Raw genomic sequence first — 23,814 nt, 5'->3', positions numbered from 1 at the left:
TTCGTATTAAATACAAAACAAACAGAAGGTGCCCAGAGGAATTACATGTGGAAGTTTAATTAATGACAAGGGATTTATGAGGAGAAAAACTTTTGTAAAATCACTTTTCATCATTTTCTATAAATAGTCAGAATCAGGTTTGCCAAAAATAAAGTATGGATTCATTGACTGCCGATTGAGAGTAGCTATTGAAAACACCGGATAAAGATCCAGATTAGCGATTAAGGCTGTTTAGAGATATTGAAGTCGGTGGTAGAAATAAAGAAAGTATTATAAACATGCCTGTTAGTTACTCCGGATCCATGGATTCTCTCATAAGACATCATGATCATCATATGGGCCTGGTTTGTTATTTGTTTGTACTGTATTCCTGCCATGTAATGTTGTCATTTTAGCCGTATACTTAATATTCCCATAAAACGCGAGGTTTGGCTAGCCACGAAACTATTATCACCCACCATTTTTCTCAAATGTCATGTACCAAGTCAGGAATATGACAGCTATTATCTAATAGCTAGTTTCTATGTATGTTGCATTATAGCTTGTTTTTCTGTTGCGCTTATTGTTTCTGTTGTTTCGTTGGTTTCCTCTGATAGTTGACGAGTTTCCCTCTGTTTAAGTTGTAACCCGGATTTGTTTTCTCGCAATCGATTTATGACGTTTGAACAGCGGTATACTGCTGATGCCTTTATTTATCTGTTGTCATTTCAAAAACGAGGATTATTAGCTTTCTTAAGAGTCAAATGAAGATGTCCGTACCCTTTTTTCACCCCTTGAATTATACGTAATTGTCAAAGTGAAAGGCGATTGTATCGTTACCCCTTTCTGCCAATTTGTAATTCAAATTAACACATAATTCTAATAATTGATTGTCATTCGAAATGCCTAGGGAAATTTAAGTCAAGATGAAGACAAATTCCTGGAATCTGGAATGAATACGGTTTTATTTATTTCAGAATTTCAGGTACCATTATTATAACATGTGCAGATTGATCAATATATATTTATATATATGATTGACATTTATCATGATTATATTTTTCACCTGTGCTAATGAATACATTTCCCCTTTAATTATACTTGGGATAAGCCTTGTAATAATGTTATAACATTTTAAGTTCTGGAGACAACAGAAATCTGAACATTATATAAACCCTTGAATAACATTTCTACTGTTGATGTCGGATGCCATCATTCAGATCATACAATTCTACTGTTTGATTATTATCACTTATAACTAAAATTTCATTTTCTTTCTCGTTGTAAGCAAGAGAAGACGGTTCATGCAATTCATCCTTTTCAGTCAAAAAATCAGAATGATATCGTCCATTGGGTGATAGCTTTTGTACGTTACACGATTCAAAGCCAGCCACGTATACGAACCAATCAGAATCGACAACGATACCCATTGGACACTTTAAGCCTTTGTTGCTGTAAGTAAAGACTGGTATTCCAAACCATGCTATGCAATGAACGGCATGATCCATTGAGTCGGTATAATATATTTTACCCGCATCATCTGAGCAGACAAACGAGGCGCTCCCATCATGTTGCAAACGACGCAGTGTATATCCAAAAGCGTCGAGCAAACGTAATTTCTTATCAACACTTACAATTATTTGACCTTTATATGAAGTTATCCCTCCACAGAATCCCCCGACATCGTGAGCTTTTTCTTTTCGTAAGCTGTGTATGTTGACTATTTGAATTCCATTGTTTCCTATAGTTGCCACTGCTCGACCCTCGTCCAACATTGTCACATCCTGGGGTTCATATTTGAGACTAATTTTATGCAGCATTTGCCCTTCTTTATTGCATATGAAAATGTGTTTGTTAGTCTTATCCATGAATAACATGCCTTCATCTGTCAAAAATAATCCTCGCTGCACTTCTGTGCTATTTTTTCGTCCTAAGTTAGTTGCTTCAAATTTAGACTTTGCACTATAAATAATTGTTTCTGCTTTACTTCTACTAGACCCTCTTGTACTTGTCATTTTTCTTGCACTATTAGGTACAGTATCGACGTCCTGTTGGTTCAGTAAATTCTCGATTGGTTGTGTTTTCTCACTATTGTTGTCTTGATCTATTTTCTCATCCTCTTGTATTTCCGTTTGGTTACTTGTGCCATTAGACTCGTTGACTTCTTTTGAGTGTTCATCTTCTAAATCGACAACCGTCGATGTTTTAGTTGATTTCATGTTGTTTTTTGAACACGCCCGATTTAAGCCCGCATTAACACCGGTAACTTCAACTTCCTCGTCCTTAACTTTACTAGAAATCTGATCCCAACCTTGTTTTGTTTTTATTGAAACCTTCTCTAGACCTTGCTCTGATTTAGATTCCTGTGCAATATCAACGGCACCAATGTTGCTTTGCGAAATCTGACTTGAGTCGGGTGTCAAGGCTTTCGTAGATTTACAAGAACTTGTGTTCTGAATTTTTGATGATATTTCAGTCAAAGACACTTTGCCAACAAAGGACACTATTGAAGTCCTGTCTGTTCTTATTGGTGTCCACCTTACATGCGTTATCTTTATTTCTTCTAGAATGTCATTTGAATATGATTCCATATCATTCTGTAATTTACTTAAGATCTTCACTACGGTAAAAAGCATTTCTTCATCGTCACTGTGCATGGCTAACTCTAGATCGTCTTCCCATTGGTCTAAAGTATAATTTCTTCTCTCCAGTTCTACTATTTTCTCTTCTATGTCTTTAATGCAGCGTTCACGTACAAGGTTAGTCAATTCTGTCTCCAGAGAATCAAAATACTGATTGATAGATTGCCTCGCAGTGAAAATATTTTGCTTGATGCTGTCATATTGTTGGCTTAAAGTAGCAATGTTATCTTCTAGTTTGTCGGTTGTACCTGAAAGGGTTTTCTTTACCTCTGTTATGCGGGACACGAGAGCCTTTACAATGTCGCCATCACTTATTGACTTGGATGCATTCTTAACAGTGTGAACTTCAGCACAAGATCCATGTATTTCAGTTTTACAATTTTCACAAAATACTGTATCGTGATCAGAACAATAATAACTTAAGAGCAATTTTGGATGCTCGATACAGTTGATAGGCGATATTTCTCTCTCCATACTGAAAATCGATTACCTGAAATCAAAATGGTCAGATATCAAAACGTGACTAACCATAAAGATTTATGAGCGATTCTTAAAATTCTACCAATTGAAACCCAATTTAAAATTGAATAATGCAACTGCAACTGATATTTTTCTTTTATTGAAATTATGTAAAATGACATTGAATTTGATTAATAATAATACATTTTTAATCTATTTTTTTCAAATTGTAAAAACACCTCAATTGTCATAATACTGAACACATTTTGTAACTTATCCTAAATTTTCATTTTCTTTACCAATCTTCAACGTACGACTTTGTCGTGCTTTCCTTAGACTTATAATAATGTGTTCGCATACTAAAGATGTCTGATGGTGGTTGTCATAATGATTCATTTACCAATTAGTTATGTTCTGTAAAGGGGTCGATAGTATTTGCTTCGTCTGTTACCTATTTTGACATCGAACTCTGACTTCTTTGGTATTACTGTGTGTTTGTTTATTCTACATTGGCTAGAGGTATAAGAGAACGTGCTTTTAGAGTTTAGTGTGACCCCTTTTTTCACTGAGCTAGTACACAGTTTTTAAGGGACCAGCTGAAGCCCGCCTCTCTGTGCAGGATTTTCTCGTCGTCGCTGTGCTGAAGACCCATTAGTGGCCATTGGCTGATTTATGCTTTTTTGTCATTTCCATTCTTGCTTTTGTTATAGTTTTCAGTGTTGTATTCTGTATTATTTTATTTTTCGATATCTTTTTTGTTTCTACCGGAAACAGTTTTGTTCAAGGAAAGTATGTTTAAAATACTAGAAAGCATTCACCTTCGGTTATGTTGATGGATTACAGATTGGCATGTTTTATGAATTTGGAAAACAAGAAGTAGATCATCGGAGGAGCTGAATTCTTGTCACATTTTATTGCATAACCAAATGAAGCTTGATGTCATTTATGATCAAGAGCTATGAAATGTAGTTGCCTAGAAAAGTGCGATATAATTGCGTTACGTACAGACAGACTGACGAGTATATGTAATCTTATACTTTACCTTTGAAACGTTGGTATAAAAATATTTTTTTTCTTCATATGTTTGTTATAAAAATAGCAATTTCTCTAAACTTACAGGTTTAAAATACACCACAGACCTGTTAACAATCTTGAAACATTCTATCTATCTATGAATAGCTGTTTAAATATTAAACAAAAGCAACATTAGTGTACCACTGTTCAAAAGTAATAAAAGAAAACAAATCCGGGTTACAAAGTAAAACCAAGGGAAACACATCAACTATAATGGGAAAACACCGGAAAAACAAAAACACTGAAGTGAAACAACAACAAAAAACGACAATGCAAAGTATAAACGATCTATGCGATAACAACTGCCATATTCCCGACTTGTTACATGGCATTTTAAGAACAAATGGTGGTTTAACCTGGTTTTTTTTGGCTAGCCAAACTTCGCGCTTGATGACTATAAAATCTTTTCACTTTATTGACACATATCAATGTATACATTCATATTGATGATAATTTTTCTATAGTATTTATTCTTTATTAGTAATAATCGGCTGTAAAGGATTCTAACCTCTTTGTTGTATAAGAATGAAAGCATTGTGAGGTTAGTGTAGTATATTTGAAAATTGCGTTAGGGTCAGTTGTGTTATGCCATAAGTTAATCAAAGAATCTTTGTGATTTGCATTATGCAATAAATTAATAGATGCTAGTCTTGATCCTGTCACTCTGCATTTGCAAACTTATAGTTTAGTCATCTAGTTTCACTACTAGTATTTATTTTTTCAGAACAGAAGTGTATTTCCAATTTGAATTTTGTATTTGTATACGAGAATGTGGCTAAAATAAGGATATTTCTTAACAAAGTTGTGTACTAGTTCAGTGAAAATAAACGTCATACTAAACTCCGAAACATGTAAATGAAATTTAATTTAAAATAAGCATATTAGACTAACAAAGTTGCAAGTCGCTGTATGTATATGTATATGTTTATTATAGTATATAATTACTTACCTTCAGTTAGTCTGTTAGTTTTGCATTCATGGTTAGGCTGAAAGTAATATACACTGTATGTGTTTTCCTATTTATAGCAGTGCTAAAGTGCTCCCTTCAGCAAAATAAGTAGATATAGCTGTATGCATTTTGAAGGTATCTGTTTATTAAAAAATATCAAGTTGAAGTTTTAAGAACAGAATAGCATAAAAATTAATTTGTTACCGTCTTTGAAAATTACGAAAATAAACTTAAATGGGATATTTAATGAAATGTTATCTGACCATTGTTGACGGGGAGAACAATGGTTGTTACCCTTTCGCTTTGTGAACATATTTATTCTTTCAAAACAGGTGAAGTGCGAAATAAAACAAAGACTGCAAAAAGTATTATTTAACAAAACTTTAATATAATATCTAATACAAGAGAGATAACTGTGTATCACGAATAACAACATAATACAGCTAGCATAAGTAAGAAAGCAATGCAGATGCCGTATAATAATTGCCATATAAAACCTAGTATTGAACAAACATTTTACAATTATCAAATTCAAGAAAAAGAGAATTTAATGCTGATTTACTATAAAGATAAAACAAATTTAGCATGTTAAAGCTGTTACCATAATCTTTACAAATAAAACAATGAACGTTTTTTTGTAAAAGGTATTTATAATAAAATAATAATACTAGTCGTAAAATATATAAGCTATAAAAATAAATTAATAAATTAATATGATGGAACAAGAAAACCTAACAATTCAAAGCCTTTTAGGCCATTAAGTATCAAAAAGTTCATCGACAGTTTTTAGACCGAATGACTGAGGTGCTCTTGCGGTACCAACATCTTTTCCCGAAAGCTTCGACCCCACGATGTACTCTTTGTTTAGTTTTTGTTGTGCCCATAAAATGATTTCATCCATGACTGGAGTATCTACTCCGGCGATTTCAGCAATGCCCTTCATTACAACAAGGCCAAATGGAATATCCTCGGTTGTGTATCGGTAATTGAAATTTGGTACGTAGCCGTTTTCAGTTTTGATCATTGGATGAACAAGTCCGTCATACGCACTGTTCGTTTTCATGGCCTTCATAAGACAACTTTTGTCAGTTATTTGATCTTTATAGTAGGTTTTGTACCAATCATATATATGCATAACTTGTGACATGTCTATACCCTCTTTGACTTGCTCCAACTTTTTCCCAGTAGCTATCAGTTCGTCACTGACTTTAGATAACAGGTCTGCTTGTCTTTCATCTATTCCTTGATAAAATAAAGGTTCTTCCTGTAAAGGCTTTTCATCCCAGTCTCTCCATTTTCCGTAAAGAATTGGAGGATGGACCATAGATTTTGCCATCAAGTTGATTGCAATGTAGTTCTGTATTTCTTCAATTTCAGGTTTTGTACCAAGAATATCCTGAATGGACTCGACTATTGGAAAAGGTAATTTACACGACTTTCCCTTAATGTATGATATACCCAGAGAATCTTTTGCTCCAAGAATCTGAGCGTGTTTACCGAATTCTAATATACGACACGCCCAGGGCAATGATTCTAATGATGCTATAGTACACTTGTTCGCTTTGTCGCTTAATATACTTCTACACTGAAATTCAAATCCTGCCTGTCCAGGAAGCCCAACAATCAGTGTATTCGGTTGGAGATGTGGTTCTATGGCCTTAAAATATTGTTCATGAGCGAAAGCTGGAACGACAAGGAAAATGATCTGAACACCAGACATTGCTTTTTCTGGATCTTTCGTTACCAGGGTGGGCTTTGCAAATATCTCTCGTTGGCTTCCATCAAGATTGATTATGGTCAATTTTACATCGGAATCCGTACATAGTGTTGTCCAACGCTCAGCCTCGTCTTGAAATAATGTCAGAACGTGTACCTCGGAATTGTTCTGTGAGGCAGCTAACGTGGATAGACAATGGGCACCATTTCCTCCCCCACAGACAAGTATTCGTCGTTTTGTTGTGTCAGAAGACATGTTTATGACCTGTAATAAAATACAATTTTACAATTATAATGTTATCTAATAGGAATGGAACAATTTTGGTATTCCTGTAGACTGATCCGGTCAAAAGAAGCATGCAAAATTGCCTGTCAACTTTGGCGTTTGTCTTCACCTGTCGTATACTTATCATAAGATTCTAAAGTCAGTTTAGACAAAATCATAATTGTTGATTTCGTAGATTACAATTATACGATCTTATCTAAACAAACAAGGCGCGTGACAAAAGTTTCAAAAGCTTTTATATTCCATCTACAGTGAAACAATACAATTATGATTGCAGCTAGAAGGACGGTTCCAACTCTCACGGCACCAAAATCATAAACGTGGTTGAGTTCTTTCCATCTTAGAAGCAATCAAATGGTAATAAATTAATAGACTATAACATTTTATTTTATCATATTCGGTAAAACACTTATAAAAAAAACTTTTATATCATATGTTGGTAAACCGGATTCTTAATAAGAGTTACTATACTTACGGAGTATATCAGTAAAAATATTTCACTCTTATGAATTAAAACCGAACAACTTATCATAGATGTTTCCCTTTCGATGTGTTTTGTCGTTATATTCTTTAAGATTAATATAATTGGATAACAACTTAGTTTCTTAAAACGTATTATGCACATGTCTGTCCAAAATTTGTAATCATAATTAATTTTGACTTTTCAAATATCAAAATCAATTTATACAATACGAAGAAGGGTATATAAGACCGATGGCATTTCGATTACATAACAGTATGCTAATGGTAAAACTGTAAAACTGAACGTATTTTAAATATATATGAAATTACAAAAAATATAATATCAAACGTTGAAGGACAAACTTTTTACCTAAGATAAACGTGTTTTAAAATCTTAAGATTCATGTTTTGATTGAAACTTTCACAAAATACAGCAATAATGTCTTGTACAGGAAGAAAATCCCATCATTCCCCTGAAAAACATTTTCTAAATTTGAATTTGATATTTTCAGGTTGGCTTCATTTTCTTATTTGTTACCTATAACAGAGTGCAGTGTTAAATAGATTTAGGAAGATGTGGTGTGAGTGCCAATGAGACAACTCTCCATCCAAATAACAATTTAAAAATTAAACCATTATAGGTTAAAGTACGGCCTTCAATCTCTGCATGTAGACGAAACGCGCGTCTGGCGTACTAAATTATAATCCTGGGGCCGTGTCAACGAAGCTGTCCTAGGACTAAGACATGTCTTAGGATGGTCTTAGGACACGTCTTAGTCCTAAATCGGGTTAACGAACGTCTCCTAAAATAAGATATGTCCTAAATTTGGTCCTAAAATTAGGATATACAAATAGGTGTCTTAGGATAGTCCTAAAGGTTACATCGTCCTAAAACGTAATAAAAACAATAAATATGGCATAAACCCAATACTAAAAATACTAATACAATATTAAACCATCATAAGATAAAATTAATAAGTAAAAATGTTAAATGTTTGTTAAATATTTAATTGTATTATATTAAATTATTTCGTGCTGCCTTTTTTTGGAGCCTGAACAATACTATCATCATAAGCAACATATTTTAAATAATTCAAATATGGGGAAAAGTTTACTTCTTTTTTTTACCTAATCTTGATTCGGTATATGTAATGAAATCGAGTGGACCTAAGGACAAAACTAGTTTATGTACTAAAATTGCAGCACGAATATCACAAAGTTTTGTAAACATTTACTTTTGTTTTCGTATTAAATTCATTTATATCTTTTATCATATTTAATAACGTATTTATTAGTATTCCGTAAAAACTTTAACTTTTATTTTGCGTTAGTTGTTTTCTATATTAGAGTCAATCATCCTCCCTCTCTTTACATATAGGTTCTAAAATACAATTCAATCTTTGTCATACAAATCTTTACATATATTTTCAATTAAATAAATGTGTTAGGATGGTCCTAGGACCATCGTAGTTAGGACAGTCCTAAGACATCCTAAGACATGTCTCAGACACGTCCTAAGACCATCCTAAATAATGTCCTAAGACCTATCTTAGGACATATCCTAGGATACTTTCATTGACACGGCCCCTGGTACCTTTGATAACTATTTCAAACTTTAACACAGAAAATATCGGTTTCGCATATATGTAATGAATAAGAAGGCCTTTGTCTCGTGAACGGTCAAAATCTTTAAGAACCCCTAAATATAAACCAAGCGAGCACTAATCACAATAGCAAATGTTATTGCGATGTATTAATACCATTTTATGTATTTGCCATTATTTTTTTACGTCAATATTTATATATATATTTTTGCATTATAAAACAATATAGTATAACACATAAGCATTTAATTTTCATCCTTATTTTTCATTATCAAAATTTTAGAAAGGTTTTATGTCAATCGAAAAATCCGTTCTTATTTTGCGATTTAGAGAACTGGATGTTGATGGTATCCTTTGATAGTTTCTGCTTTATTCATTAGCGTTAACAATAAACAGAGGACGATTAAGAGCTATAGACATATAAAAGATACCAGGACGATTAAGAGCTATATTATATTAAGATACCAGTATATAGTTAAACTTATGTTTTGCCCTTCAGATATTTGTTGTTCTACATGATTGGCGACTTTTCACCACTGTTAAACGAATATATCCAAGGGTAATAAAAACGAGTTTCAGGACTCTCTCTCAACTAAGATAGATTTAGCAATTCAGGAGTCGATTTCACAAAATTACTTACGACTTAGATTGGCGAACAATTCAGTATATTTATTATCAATCTTAAACTGACAGAGAAGATAATTATTTACATTTCATTTTGCTGTTAAAATGTTAAGTCGTAATTTGCAAATGAATTGTATGAATTGGGTGCAAAACATATAAACAGTTTTTTTTTCTTCAAACTAAATATTTATATATGTATACAAAAGAAGTTAAACATATATAACTTGCATGTAGTCTTGGCAAGGATAATATCACAGAACAGTTTGCTATGTTGATAATTGAAGGTAAAAACACCTGGATCACAGAGTATTGAAAATAGAAGGTGAAAATAAGAGAATATCATCATACTGATTGAATTTAATTTAAAGATTTTTTTAAAGATTAAGATTAGACCAAAGGCTCTGTAATTTTCACCGTAAACATATAATACTTCTACTTATTGCACAAATAAAACATGTCAATCATCAAAATCGAAACACTATTTTTGCGGCGCACACAAATACTCACTCTGTAGTAAAGGTTTTTGAAATTTTGATAACTATCTTTAATTACCCTGGATTTCTACCCAAACTTGGACAGAAGCTTGTTTATGATCATAAAATGCTATCCAGAAGTAAATAATGTAAAATGAAATTCCAATTTTTCCGTATTTTACTTATAAATGGACTAAAAAAGTTTTTCTTCCGGGAAACATTAGCTTCACTCCGTGGTTAAAGTTTTTAAAATTTCAATAACTTTCTTAAGCTATTCTGGGTTTGTACAAAAGGACAGAAGCTTGTTTATGATCATAAGATAGTATCCAGAAGTAAATTTTGTAAAAAAATAAACCCATTTTTACCGTATTTTACTTTTAGTGGACTTATATTTATGCCAGGAAACAACAAATTCACTCTGTGGTTAAAGTTTTAAAAGTTTTAATAACTTTCTTGTACTATTTTGGATTTGAGTCAAACTTGAACAGAAGTTGGTTTATGGTCATAAGATAGTATACAGATGTAAACTTTGTAATAATAATAAATCCATTTGTTCCGTATTTTACTTTTAAATGAACTTAGATTTTCTGCTTGGAAACATCACATTCACTCTGTGCTTTAAGTTTTTTAAATCTTGATAACTTTCTTATACTATTTTGGATTTGTACCAAACTTGGACAGAAGTTTAATAATGACCAAAAGCTATAGCATCTAGAAGGTTGATTGATTGATTGATGGTTGTTTAGCGTCCAGTGGCAAATATTTCATGCATATTCAGGACGAGAACAAGTTCACAATAAATACAATAGGTAGGTTGATACGATATAGGTCATCTGGGATGATGGTCGGGGAAATTTGGACTGCCACTGGAAAATGAGGGCATTTTGGATAGGGACAGAAATTTTGCCTTGCAACAGGCCACCTACGGACCCCTCAAAAGATTTGTTGCAAGGGTTCTTAACGTGCAAAGAGCGTTCACTAGAATGAAATGTTTGTTAAAATTTTGTCCCTGTGTATCTGTATTTTGGTTATAAATGGACTTAGTTTTTTCTTTCAGTTAACATAACATACAGTCTGCAGTTAAAGCACTTAAAACATTTATTAGATTCATAAACCGTCTTGGATTTTTACCAACCATGGAAAGAAGCCTCTTACTATCAAATGATAGTATCAAGAGGAATAGTTTTATTGATTGCTGTATCGCATTTTCGTTGAGCCTGCAATTAATAGCAAAAGTAGGCTTCCGCGGAACCCTTACAATTATTTTAAGTTAAGGTGGTACCTAACAATACAGGGATATAACTCTTTAAAAGTCAGCTAAACGTTTTAATTACGTTGTGTTGTTAAGAGAATATTAAGCTTCTCAATAATAAAAGTATTGTTTGTCAAACTGCTATATAACCAGTGTATTTTTCTGATTAAATGGTTGTTTCAAATTTTTTGAAATTTTTATATTTTTGTCAAAGGGTCAATATAAGTACTTTGTCAAAATTTATGAAAATTAAACGAGCCAAATTAATTTAAGTTAAGGTGTTGGTTACCACCTAAAGTACCAATATATTTGAGAATCGTGCAAATTTTTTGACTTTTTTTTAGTTAAACGCCTTCATATTATTATGTTATATCTTATATAAGATAGTAAAAGTATTTTGAAAAATATTTATTATTTTCACAAAAAAATCACTAAAATACAGACCTTTACTGAGTGAAATATAAATTCTATAGAGAGCTCTACCAATCTCATGCCAAGGGAAATAACTTTCTATTGTTTATAATTCATTACAGTTATCTTCCGATGTAACAGGGATCTTCACGGTTAGTTCGGCCATATCGGATAAGGTGCAGATTTTTTAGAAAGAGGTGGAAACAGTGAAGAATGGGAAATCTGATGTGTGTTTCCAAACAACTGCTCTAATTTAATGATGTTTTCCCGTATTTTTCACACTATTTTTACCTCCATTATGAAAATCTGCCTCTATTCATGGGCGAACTAACCGTGAAGAGCCCTATTTATTTTCTACAGTCGATTTGCAACAGACTGATACACATACTCGTTTGAAGCCTTTCGATAATTGTATTAAAATTATAGATTTTAAATGCGGATTCTTACTTCTTTATTCCTTCTACTAGTGTACTACATACAAAAGAATAGTGTAAGTAAAACAATACTCTAATCAATCAAGAATGGCTTTTCGGTGTTAACCAACAATTTTCCTCAATTGAAAGTTGGATTACAATAAATCAATGTGTTATCAGTAATGAACATACATATTGTTTTTCAAGGAACTAAAATAGTTCACAATTTCCGTAATTTTAGAACATTTCCGTCTGGTTAGTAAAAAATCCCGACATATTTTTGTAAATGTACACATTTATCGAAATAGGATTACAATCCCTTGCTTCATGTTTTCGCTTTTTTTTTAAAACATTATTAAATTCTATTTGTTATGTTAATTAAAAATCTAAAAATATGTCGGGGCAAAACAGAAAAGATACAAATACTTCCCGGCCAACACGTATACAATATTACCACATTCATATGTTAAATCATTTATATACCCTCCTAGAACTGTAAATTTACATTTCAGTTTCTATACACAGTTACAATTTCAATAACAGGATAAGTGAAGATAAGTCGGTTCTCATTTCTAGCGATCAATACGATAACTGATTGATTGATTAATTGTTATTTGCTTAACGTCCAGTGGCAAATTAATAACGGACAATGCCATGCTACAAAAATACAAACAAAATAAACACCGCTGAAGGAAAGAGACACCGACAGACAATCATATAGAAGGGAATTTTTGATTCGCATTTAATTGTTCGATCCCCAGTATGAAACTAAAATATTGAATAAGCTAGCTATACATGCAATTGTACTTAACAATGAATATTATAAAAAGTATAAAATTACATTATTCTTTACTGACTATAAACTGTGTTAAAATTAATAAATTATGAATGACATTAATCACAAAATATGCATCAAATACTTACTCTACTTATTGGGTGATATTATCGCCTGTCAATATTGCGCAAGTTTGAAGAGCAAGTCAATCCTATATACATCCGGGTGATTGTTTAACCTTCTTCAACAACTTACTTATTTCCTTTTTTTCTAAATGTTAAACATTAACACTAAATTAATTTTGCTTGTTACCACTGCCTGACTCAAGGTGTTGGTGCGTCGATCTGGATTCTACCCGTTTATATTATGGAATTTGTTTGGTTCGGGAACTTCCATTTAAAATAAATAACATAAATACCACTAGAAAATGAAGAGAAAAATCCATCCTAAGATCGCTTTTTTTTATGTTGGACTTCCTTGAATATTCGGTTTACATATTTTGATTATGTCTTTATATCACTTGTTTGGTATATATTGACTCAATCTTTTATCTTAGTTTAAATCGATGGTAAAATAAAACGAAAGGCCTTATGCACATACAAGATATACACATTTTGAGTACTGACACAAGTGATTTCTAATATACAAATAAAAAGATAGTATTGACAATGAGACAATTATATAACAGAGACCCAATGAAATACTTGATGCAACTATACGTCAATGTACGGCTTTAACTATGAGAAAACCTATTATATAATATCGCATTGCAAGCTATAAATTGTTCTGCCATGACAAATTGTCAAACGATACAAACGAGAAAGTCAAGAGCCCGATTTATATACAAAACAAGAATGTGTCCTCAGTACACGAATGCCCCACTCGCACTATCATTTTCCATGTTCAGTGGACCTTGAAATTGGGATAAAAACTCAATTTGGCATTAAAATTAGAAACATCATATCATAGGGAGCATGTGTACAAAGTTTGAAGTCGATGGGACCTCAACTTCATCAAAAACTACCTTGACCAAAAACTTTAACCTGGAGCGGGACAGACGCACGGACGGACGAACGGACGCACAGACCAGAAAACATAATGCCCCTCTACTATCGTAGGTGGGGCATAAAAATGAGCTAAAAACAAATACAAGTACGATATTTAAGCAACCCACGACAAACCATGAAAAAACAGGCTCCTGGCTTGAAACATGCATATAGATAATCTGCGGAAGCGTGTCCTGATTATATTATTTGTTTGCGAATTTGCAGACCATATCGATTGCAAGCGCCGAACCCTCTTCTTAATCTTGGGAAATACTGTTACAGCTCAATTTAAGTCCAAACTGTAAACAACATATAATTAGAAAAACTCATCATAAATACTAGGATTTAAATAGGTGCAACTGGCAAAGCCATGGAAAAGGAATCGTTCTGTCGTTTAATGTTGACCTGTTTTAATTTCAATGTATTTTGAATGGAACAAAAACTCAGGATCAATGACTGCACATTGGCCAGAAGTCAAAGAAAAGTCCATCATTGTACATTTAGACATCCAGCTACAATGAAGCAAATCAACCGATTACAACTAATATTGACCATGCACAGATTGATTGACGGCGTAATAATACAGTTATATACAAAACAAGAATGTGTCCTCAGTACACGAATGCCCCACTCGCACTATCATTTTCCATGTTCAGTGGACCTTGAAATTGGGATAAAAACTCAATTTGGCATTAAAATTAGAAACATCATATCATAGGGAGCATGTGTACAAAGTTTGAAGTCGATGGGACCTCAACTTCATCAAAAACTACCTTGACCAAAAACTTTAACCTGGAGCGGGACAGACGCACGGACGGACGAACGGACGCACAGACCAGAAAACATAATGCCCCTCTACTATCGTAGGTGGGGCATAAAAATGAGCTAAAAACAAATACAAGTACGATATTTAAGCAACCCACGACAAACCATGAAAAAACAGGCTCCTGGCTTGAAACATGCATATAGATAATCTGCGGAAGCGTGTCCTGATTATATTATTTGTTTGCGAATTTGCAGACCATATCGATTGCAAGCGCCGAACCCTCTTCTTAATCTTGGGAAATACTGTTACAGCTCAATTTAAGTCCAAACTGTAAACAACATATAATTAGAAAAACTCATCATAAATACTAGGATTTAAATAGGTGCAACTGGCAAAGCCATGGAAAAGGAATCGTTCTGTCGTTTAATGTTGACCTGTTTTAATTTCAATGTATTTTGAATGGAACAAAAACTCAGGATCAATGACTGCACATTGGCCAGAAGTCAAAGAAAAGTCCATCATTGTACATTTAGACATCCAGCTACAATGAAGCAAATCAACCGATTACAACTAATATTGACCATGCACAGATTGATTGACGGCGTAATAATACAGTACCATATATACACCCTAATTTTGTAGATAACCGATTGCTGAGCTTACCTAGATAGTCAAAGCTTTTGTTAAAAGATATGACGGGATTCAGCGAATAATAAAATATTACCTATTCCTTTCTCGGGATGAGACAACATACTGAGAACATTCAGTGACATTGAAAGTAGCCATGACGACGTCAAGGACGCAATAATGCATGTCTTTCACTGAGTGTATTTAGTAATTTAACAAGAACTATCTTTAAAAAAGATATCCGACGTATTTAAATTTGAGTTTATGTTTAAAACTATCATTTCGATAACCATCAGAAGCACCTCTTTAATAAAATCTCCATCTGAATGTAACTACAAGAAATTCTTTCCTAAGTCTGGTTATATTAAGGCAATAATATATAAGAATATTGTGATGACATCTAAAAACATTATTTGTCAAAATATCCAGTGCAAATAACAAGAAACAAATATACATTTACTACTCATTACATTAAACTTAATTCATGGTTAACAAAGCTAGAAACTATTGGTAGTATAAGTAGTATTTTTCTGTTTACATTCACCAAAACCCCGCGGAAATCTCGATGGAAATCTCACATGCGTAGGTGCGTCCTAAAAGTCACATAGTTTATTTCAAACCAAAAGCAATACAGCTTATAGGTATAAAAACGTTCGTACAACAAAGTTTACATTAAAAATTATATTGTCCCGAATAAACAGCTTTCACGGATGCAAAGAGCTATTGGAGAAAAACATATTTTAATAAAAATATAAATCTTTGTAAGATCTAGTTCAAATATTTATAGTTTTTCACTTGCTTTCCATCACGATATAATTTTCGAGACGTTTTTTCAAACACAACCAAATCACCCACCATGACAGCATTTTGTCCAATCACAGAAAGGATTTTCGAGCATGCGTATTCTGTTGCCATAGTTAAGCGTCCTTAAGGTATGTGAGTCTAAAATAAAAATGATAGAATTTGTTCATACTTTGTCAAAATGTAGTATCTATTGATATATGTTGAAATAAATAATGAAAATGATAGGTCACCGCGCATTTTCTCAAGCTTCAGGAAGCGACAATTTGAGACATTTTGTAAGGATTATACAGGAAAAAAACACCATTTTGTGGTTAGAAACTAAACAAAATGATAGAATTGTTAAATACTTAAGGAGAAGATAGCTTTCAGACAATGCTTTGAGAATTTCTAAAGAAAAGATAGGGTCACCGTGAGTTTTTTCCAGCTAAAATACAAAATAGGAAAATTCCATGTAGAATCCAACAGAAAATGCAGTAGAGAGTTTCAACGAATTTTTTTTTGCCAAAACTGTCCGTTTTATGTACTAGTATACGAACTGATATTTTAGCCTGAGAGAAAACGATTTATTCATTAGATGTAAAGGCTTTGAACTAGTTACAAGTAACTGCGGGTGCTCTTATTTTGGTGCATTGGTTGACTAAGTAACAATATAAAGGTTTTAGTTTATTATTGCTACACGATTGTGTGGTTGAACAGCATTGCTACTCTATTAATGTCATGTTATATATGTTGGCGACGTACCATGCATCCTCTTTTTGCTAATATTGATTGTACCTGCATATACAAGTGTTAATATTTTTGTTATTTGATACAATGGTACAGAAAAACACCCCAGGTCTCAAAACGGGTGGGTCATTGCAATGAAAGGACATTCTTTAGCGACAGTGGTCACTACCGATAATTATTAGGGTTATGTCTGTATATAATAGATAATCCCAATATTAGATAACTGGAAGCTAGCCTGACACGACACGGGAAAAACTGATCGACAAAGTATTGTTTTTCTTAGTTTCTAAAACCTCGACTTTCTATCATGTAAAGTCAATACTCAATTATTTTCTTTTCCAATAAACCGTCTAAAAAGATGAACTACATTTTCTCATAAATAAACTTATGACAATTTGAATCAGGCTTGTTTTAAGATGATTTGTTGTTTAACGTCCAGTGGCAAATGTTTCATAAACACATCAACTGCAAATACTATTTAACTACACGTAATACATATGTATATAGAGTTGTTTCCTAATTTTGGGGCTTTAAACAAAATCCTAGCTTCTTGGTCAAATGTATATTAACACTTTAAAACAGACAGTAGTCATGGTTGCTCTCTAGATATTTTTGTTTGTTTGTGTTTGATTGACCTGTCATTCGTTTTGGACTTTTTTGTAGAACTTAAATTGCTAATCATTTTTGATGTTCAAACTTTCAGTGTATTTTTTTTTATCGTTTTAAAGAAATAAGATAGAACACTAAAATTAGTAAAAGAAGTCATCTGAACATTTCGATCATTTTAAATGGTGTTTCCAAAAGAAAAAAAGCCCCAACCAGATAGTATTTTAGTGAAGTACGGCATTTTACAGTTTATCTCTATATCTACGAGAAGCCAAAATCGTGATTCATAGAAAATAACTCCTTGAAGCCGACCGACGATTTTGGTGATGCTGATTTATTTGTAGGTCATTTACAGTAACTGATAAGTATTTTCTTGCCATTTACAACTGTCTTACGCAGAGTACTCCCCAGGAGTCACTGAAACGTTAAAATACTTTTGGTACGATGTGCTAACTTTTTTGTATAATGTAGAATAATAGCTAAAAATTGACGGTACGTTAGACAAATTGTCAGATAATTCAGCTATCTAATAACTCACACCAAAGTAATATGCAGAACATTAAACAAAGATCATTGTTTTTTTTTATCAATAACATTCAGTGCGATTTTGGAACTTTACATCAACATTCAGTGTAATGTCCAAAATCAGTTATACTACAAATGCATTACATTGTTTATATAGTATATACTTAAAAACAACATCGTTTACATAAATTAAGCTTAATCTAGAACGTTTTATTATACTTGTTTTAAAATTAAAAAAAGAATAGCCCGCTTCAAATATCAAAAAGTTCATCTACACTGGTCATTCCGAATGATTGTGGTGCCCTTGCTAATCCTATATCTTTGCCTATAAGTTTTGAACCAACAATATATTCTTTTCCTAGTTTCTGTTGTCCCCATGCAAGTATTTCATCCATGGCTGGAGTAGGTACACCAGCTAGATCGGCAATTCCTTTCATTACTACCATTCCGAAAGGTACGTCTTCAGATGTGTACCGATAATTGAAATTCGGAACATATCCCTCATCAGTTTTCACCATTGGATGTACCAGACCGTCATAGGCTTTATTTGTTCTCATGGCCATCTTTAGAGAACTCTTGTCAGTTATCTGATCAGGGTAATGGATTTTAAACCAATCGAACAAATGGATAACCTCTGACATGTCAACGTCTTTTCTTTTCTGTTCGATTGCCTTTGCAGCTGCGAGCAATTCTTCACTGACCCTGTTTAGAAGATCTTCTTGTCTATCATCGACACCTTGGTAAAATAAGGGCTCCTCCTTCAATGGTTTCCCGTCCCAGTTTCCCCATCTTCCGTACATCATAGGAGGATGAACATTAGCATCTGCCATCAGATTTATTGCTATATAGTTCTTGAGTAGCTCTAATTTAGGATACTCTCCAAGAATTCCTTGGATTGTTTCTACCACAGGAAATGATAGCTGACATGCTTTACCCTTTAAAGCTGACATTCCAAGAGAATCTTTCAGTCCGAGTATTCTGGCATGTCTCCCAAATTCAACAATTCGGCATGCAAATGGTAAAGATTCTGATGCTGCGATAGTACAACTGCTGGCTTTGTCACCAATTATGTGGCGGCATTGAAGTTCAAATCCAGCTTGACCAGGGAGTCCAACAATAAGTGTATTTGGCTGTAAGTGTGGCGCAATGGCGGTAAAATACTGAGCATGAGCAAATGCTGGAACGACAAGAAAAACAATCTCCACACCAGACATGGCCTTAGCAGCATCTTTCGTTATAAGTGAAGGTTTCGAAAATATATCATATTGAGTTCCATCTTGCTTCGTTATTGTCAACTTCATATTTTCTTTTTCAACATGTTTAGCCCATCTCTCTGCCTCGTCTTGGTATAATGTCAGAACATGCACGTCTAAATTGTCCCTGGAAGCTGCGAGAGCAGACAAACAATGAGCACCATTTCCACCGCCACACACAAGTATTCTGCGTTTTTCAGACATGCTTAATACTTCTGAAGTACCTAGAAATATAAAAAGGAAAACTAAGTGAGTAATCCTATAACCAAGTATATGTTACTAGTATGGCTGTTCTAGTTCATGATATCCAACACGATGTTGTACTATATTGCTTCTGTCTAGCATCCCTCAAAGGACGAGTTTGTTATTTGCAAAAGATGCATGGAAGTAAAGGCAGTTTCCCTTAAACTGAGAGTACGCTTAAATCGGTGCTCTGTGTTTATTGTTTTAATGTTGGTTGTTTTTTTACCGATCTTTTGAGTTAAGTCAGATGCAACATATTTTAACAGCTTGTTCTTTTGTTGGGCTGATACATTACTGTCCCAGGTTATTGGAGGGTTGAGCGCTCACAAAATTATTAACTTCGCCACATTTATTATAACATGTATGTATAAAACAAGAAGATGTGGTATGATTGCCAATGAGACAACTATCCACAAAAGACCAAAATGACACAAACATTAACAGTTATAGGTCACCGTACAGCCTTCAACAATGAACAAAGCCCATTCCGCATATAGTCCGCTATAAAAGGCCCCGATAAGACAATGTAAAACAATGCAAGCGAGAAAACTAACGGCCTTATTTGTGTAAAAAAATGAACGAAAAACAAAAATGTAACACATAAACAAACGCCAACCACTGAATTACAGGCTCCTGACTTGGGACAGGCACATACTTAAATAATGTGGCGGGGTTAAACATGTTAGTGTCTTTCCCAAGAGAAACCTGTAGTTCAGTGGTTGTTGTTGGTTTGTTACTACAATATTTGTTTTTCGTGAATCATTTTATTATAATTTAAACTGTTTAGGTTTCTTGTTTGAATTGTTTCACATTTTTATCGTTTTTTTTTATATATCGCTGACTAATCAGAAATGTTTTCTCATTGTTGAAGGTCGTAAAGTTGCTTATAATTGCTTAATTTCACTTCATTAGAACTCTAGTTGATATTTGTTTCATAGACAATCACATGGCTACATGCTAATCACAAAATAGTACAATGTTTATGCGGTAAGAACCCACCAAAGGTATTATTATGGTAACTATATAGGAATACATATGGTTTTGAGAATGTGTTTTTATTCAGTTATGAAATATTTAGCAAAATAATATAAGGAGGTGGTGTATTGACATTATTTAACCTTGAATGTCAAAGATCTAGCTATGTGTAACATGAACAGGTTGGGGACAAAAACATTGTTTTAATCACTTGTTGATGTTCATTACATATAGGGGTTATTCCCAGCTGATAAAGTTCGTGATGATTTTGCGACACACATCATCTGCCAAGTATCATAAATAAATGAATGTTTCGTCGTGAGGGTGGGGTGGGGGTGGGGTGGGGGGGGATGGAGGACGGTGGAGGCATAATGAATACAATTAAGTTTTTACTTAAAGGATTGGGAAATTACCCTTACCTATAGTTACAAGTGGAGTACTGAATGGACAAATACGGCGTAAAAGTTGTGGTCTATAAAGTTTATTAAGTTACACATACATATAAGTGATGTGGTGAAGCCAAATAATAATTTATATATATAAAGGTTTGGGTCGAGAGGTTTGCTTTCCTCCTTATGAAAAAAGGATAGGTATGAAGGATTCTCTCTCTCTATATTGTGCTATTTATTTAACTTTGGGTATATTGGGAGACCTAAAATGTTCACGACTAATTTACAAAGTGTAAATTCTTATCACGAGTACTTTTTTTTTTTATCGGACCTTGTTTACACAAAATTATATCTTATATACACAAAACGACACGTTTTAAAATGTAGTATTTGGTTCAGCGAGTTTTGTTAAACTAAATACAATTTAAAGTTCTATAAAAAAAGAAGATTTTTTGTACAGATATATATACCTAGCCTGGCTACATACGTACGTGAGAGACAACATGCATCTATTCGGTAGGAGAGAAAACAGTTATTTGTTGTTACAAATATCAACAAACTATGTGTGCATCTAATTATAACACAACCATGTACAAAATGTTCAAATACTCACATGTTTAATTGTATGACGGGTAAATTACGTTAAATTAGATTAATCTAAAGATTGTCAACTTACCTTAGGAAACCTTACTGATTGCCCTGTAGCAAACAACCTTCAGCTGTCCTTATAGCAATGTCAATGTCAGTTCACAATCGATACTGGGCAGGATTTATCAATCAGATGCAGACGACTACACTTTTCACACAAGTAAGGCTCTTTACGATAAACGTACATGTATATGATACGATGTTGACATTATATAGCTTCCTCTTAATTCTATTAAGTTCACCCGCGTTTTATTTTTACTCGAACTGGGGGAGGGGAGTCTTCATTTAAAAATCCATTAAGGAATAATAATTTCAGTTGCAGAAGGTATAATTTACCATATAAAAATTGTATAGATTTGTGCATTTATAAATTTCTAAGCATTACAGTCAAACAAAATTCCTTTTATTGCTTAATAATCAATTGAAAAATTTCGACCATGTTTTAATATTTTAAAGTCTAAAATGCAGATGCAAGACGCCTTCAAAAAATAGATACATCTAATATGGGGAAGGGGGAGGGGTGTTGTGTGTTATACATTGTACGCTTAAAATCATTCACCTTTGTTTGCAAAATATTTATTTAAATCCTGTCGTTGACGAAGACATTTTTTTAGCTCTTGACAGTGAAAATCTGGTTGTTCCCCATTTCACATTTCCCAACTAATTCGACTAACTTTCAACATCAGATCATTTTGTTAGTTTTTCACAAAAAGCTCTAAAGTAAACATGTATGAATATAAATATATACTGGCATGTGTCAGAACTGCTTTAGGGAACATCATAAGAATGTTATTCGGTAGATTTATTATACTTTTTGATTTTCTTATTTTTAGGACAAGCGAAGTTGACTTTGAATATAGAGTTGTCACATTGGCAATCATACCACATCATCTTTTTTTTTATAAGTGCACAATGATGTAATTTCAAGGTATAAAACAGAAGAAAAAAAATGGTTTTCGTTATTTTTGATTAACGAGCAAAAGGTCATAAAAAACACATAAAATTGCTTTTGAACCAAGGGTTTCAATAGGTCGCACTAGTAACCATAAACCATAATACATTTCTCTTTTCCTCGATTGTGACACCTCTGAATGATACGTATTAATGAATGTGTACTAAAAAAGTAGCCGGACACGAATGGTGTCACAGTGGAATAGGATCACCGGAGATCATCATCAGCTTTTCTACGAAATGTTTATGATCTTGTTAGACTTTATTTTCTTGCAATAGTGTTGTCAGTCCCTCTTTGACTTTTGAATTTTGAATAACCCCTTGGTAGCTTCTGCTTCTTTTTTAATTGCGTTGAAAAATTTAGTCAGGTATTGTTCTTTTCTGTAAGTCAAGTTGTAAATTATTAGCGAGTTACAAGAAAAAGCCGCCAAGTTCGCATCTATTGAGCACAGCGTCATAATCAGGTCATCTCTGTTATCAATATATTTAAACATCAAACAGTTTTTTAACATTATGTGTATTTTTGAGTTACTTAGCATGATAATACAATGTGATTAAGTCGAAGGAAAGTAGCATGTTATATCCCCCAACTGAAGGTCAGAGCTATATTGCAATCCTATTGTCCGTCCGCTCGACTCGTTGATATTTCCGTCACACTTTTCTGAGTATTAAATGCTGAATATATGAAAAAAATTAATGACTTGATATTTGGTATTTGGAAGCGAGGCAAAAGTTTACAAATAAGCAAATGGTAAACACACAGACTCCTAAAAACCAAAAACCAAGGCAGAATGAACAAAAAACACAAACGTGTTGCGTTGCCTTTCTTGTGATGTTATTTATGCGGAGAGCATTATATAATACTTATAAGTCTGTAAGGAGATACGATTTTGCTGTACAAATTGTTATACCAACATTTATAATATGGAAAATGGTGGGAACAGGTCGAGTCTCTTTTTTTTCTTATAAACTTTCAAATAAAACGGAGTGTCCGGAGAGAACCAACAAAATTCGTCAAAAAAATTACCAACATCTAGTTTAACTACTTAGATCACTCGGCCATCATAGAAGACTTTGATTGTGAAAGGATTCAATACAAATGTGAAAATAACAAAGAATTTTATTTATGCATTTGC

The 23,814-nt window shown here is 33.2% G+C and overlaps 3 protein-coding genes across 6 annotated transcripts; all 3 read right to left on the bottom strand.

Annotated features, from left to right (window-relative positions):
* Positions 1-1,027: 1,027 nt before the first annotated feature.
* On the bottom strand, positions 1,028-5,342 carry LOC134685294 (intermembrane lipid transfer protein vps13l-like). The gene is made up of 2 exons (XM_063544921.1): positions 5,104-5,342; positions 1,028-3,111 (listed from the first exon to the last, which is right to left on the bottom strand). The coding sequence occupies exon 2, from the start codon at positions 3,093-3,095 to the stop codon at positions 1,170-1,172; it is 1,926 nt and encodes a 641-aa protein (XP_063400991.1). The 5' UTR covers positions 3,096-3,111; positions 5,104-5,342; the 3' UTR covers positions 1,028-1,169.
* Positions 5,343-5,466: 124 nt separating this feature from the next.
* On the bottom strand, positions 5,467-15,755 carry LOC134685298 (opine dehydrogenase-like). 3 transcript variants are annotated; one of them, XM_063544944.1, is made up of 3 exons: positions 15,656-15,707; positions 13,269-13,389; positions 5,467-7,084 (listed from the first exon to the last, which is right to left on the bottom strand). In XM_063544944.1, the coding sequence occupies exon 3, from the start codon at positions 7,073-7,075 to the stop codon at positions 5,861-5,863; it is 1,215 nt and encodes a 404-aa protein (XP_063401014.1). In that variant the 5' UTR covers positions 7,076-7,084; positions 13,269-13,389; positions 15,656-15,707; the 3' UTR covers positions 5,467-5,860. The 3 variants fall into 3 exon arrangements, with proteins under 3 accessions (XP_063401014.1, XP_063401025.1, XP_063401005.1); XM_063544955.1 differs by lacking the exon at positions 13,269-13,389 and having other exon boundaries at positions 15,656-15,755; XM_063544935.1 differs by lacking the exons at positions 13,269-13,389; positions 15,656-15,707 and adding an exon at positions 7,581-7,681.
* Positions 15,756-18,258: 2,503 nt separating this feature from the next.
* LOC134685286 (opine dehydrogenase-like) lies at positions 18,259-21,911 on the bottom strand. Of its 2 annotated transcripts, none has more exons than XM_063544898.1 (2): positions 21,756-21,911; positions 18,259-19,696 (listed from the first exon to the last, which is right to left on the bottom strand). In XM_063544898.1, exon 2 carries the CDS (start codon positions 19,674-19,676, stop codon positions 18,471-18,473), a length of 1,206 nt encoding a protein of 401 aa, XP_063400968.1. In that variant the 5' UTR covers positions 19,677-19,696; positions 21,756-21,911; the 3' UTR covers positions 18,259-18,470. The 2 variants fall into 2 exon arrangements, with proteins under 2 accessions (XP_063400968.1, XP_063400979.1); XM_063544909.1 differs by lacking the exon at positions 21,756-21,911 and adding an exon at positions 21,571-21,659.
* Between the last annotated feature and the right edge of the window lie 1,903 nt (positions 21,912-23,814).

Source organism: Mytilus trossulus, chromosome 1 (genome assembly GCF_036588685.1).
Source record: "Mytilus trossulus isolate FHL-02 chromosome 1, PNRI_Mtr1.1.1.hap1, whole genome shotgun sequence".
In the NCBI taxonomy this organism is placed as follows: domain Eukaryota; kingdom Metazoa; phylum Mollusca; class Bivalvia; order Mytilida; family Mytilidae; genus Mytilus; species Mytilus trossulus.
Note: the sequence above shows the minus strand (reverse complement) of the source record. Positions and strands in the feature narration are given on the sequence as shown.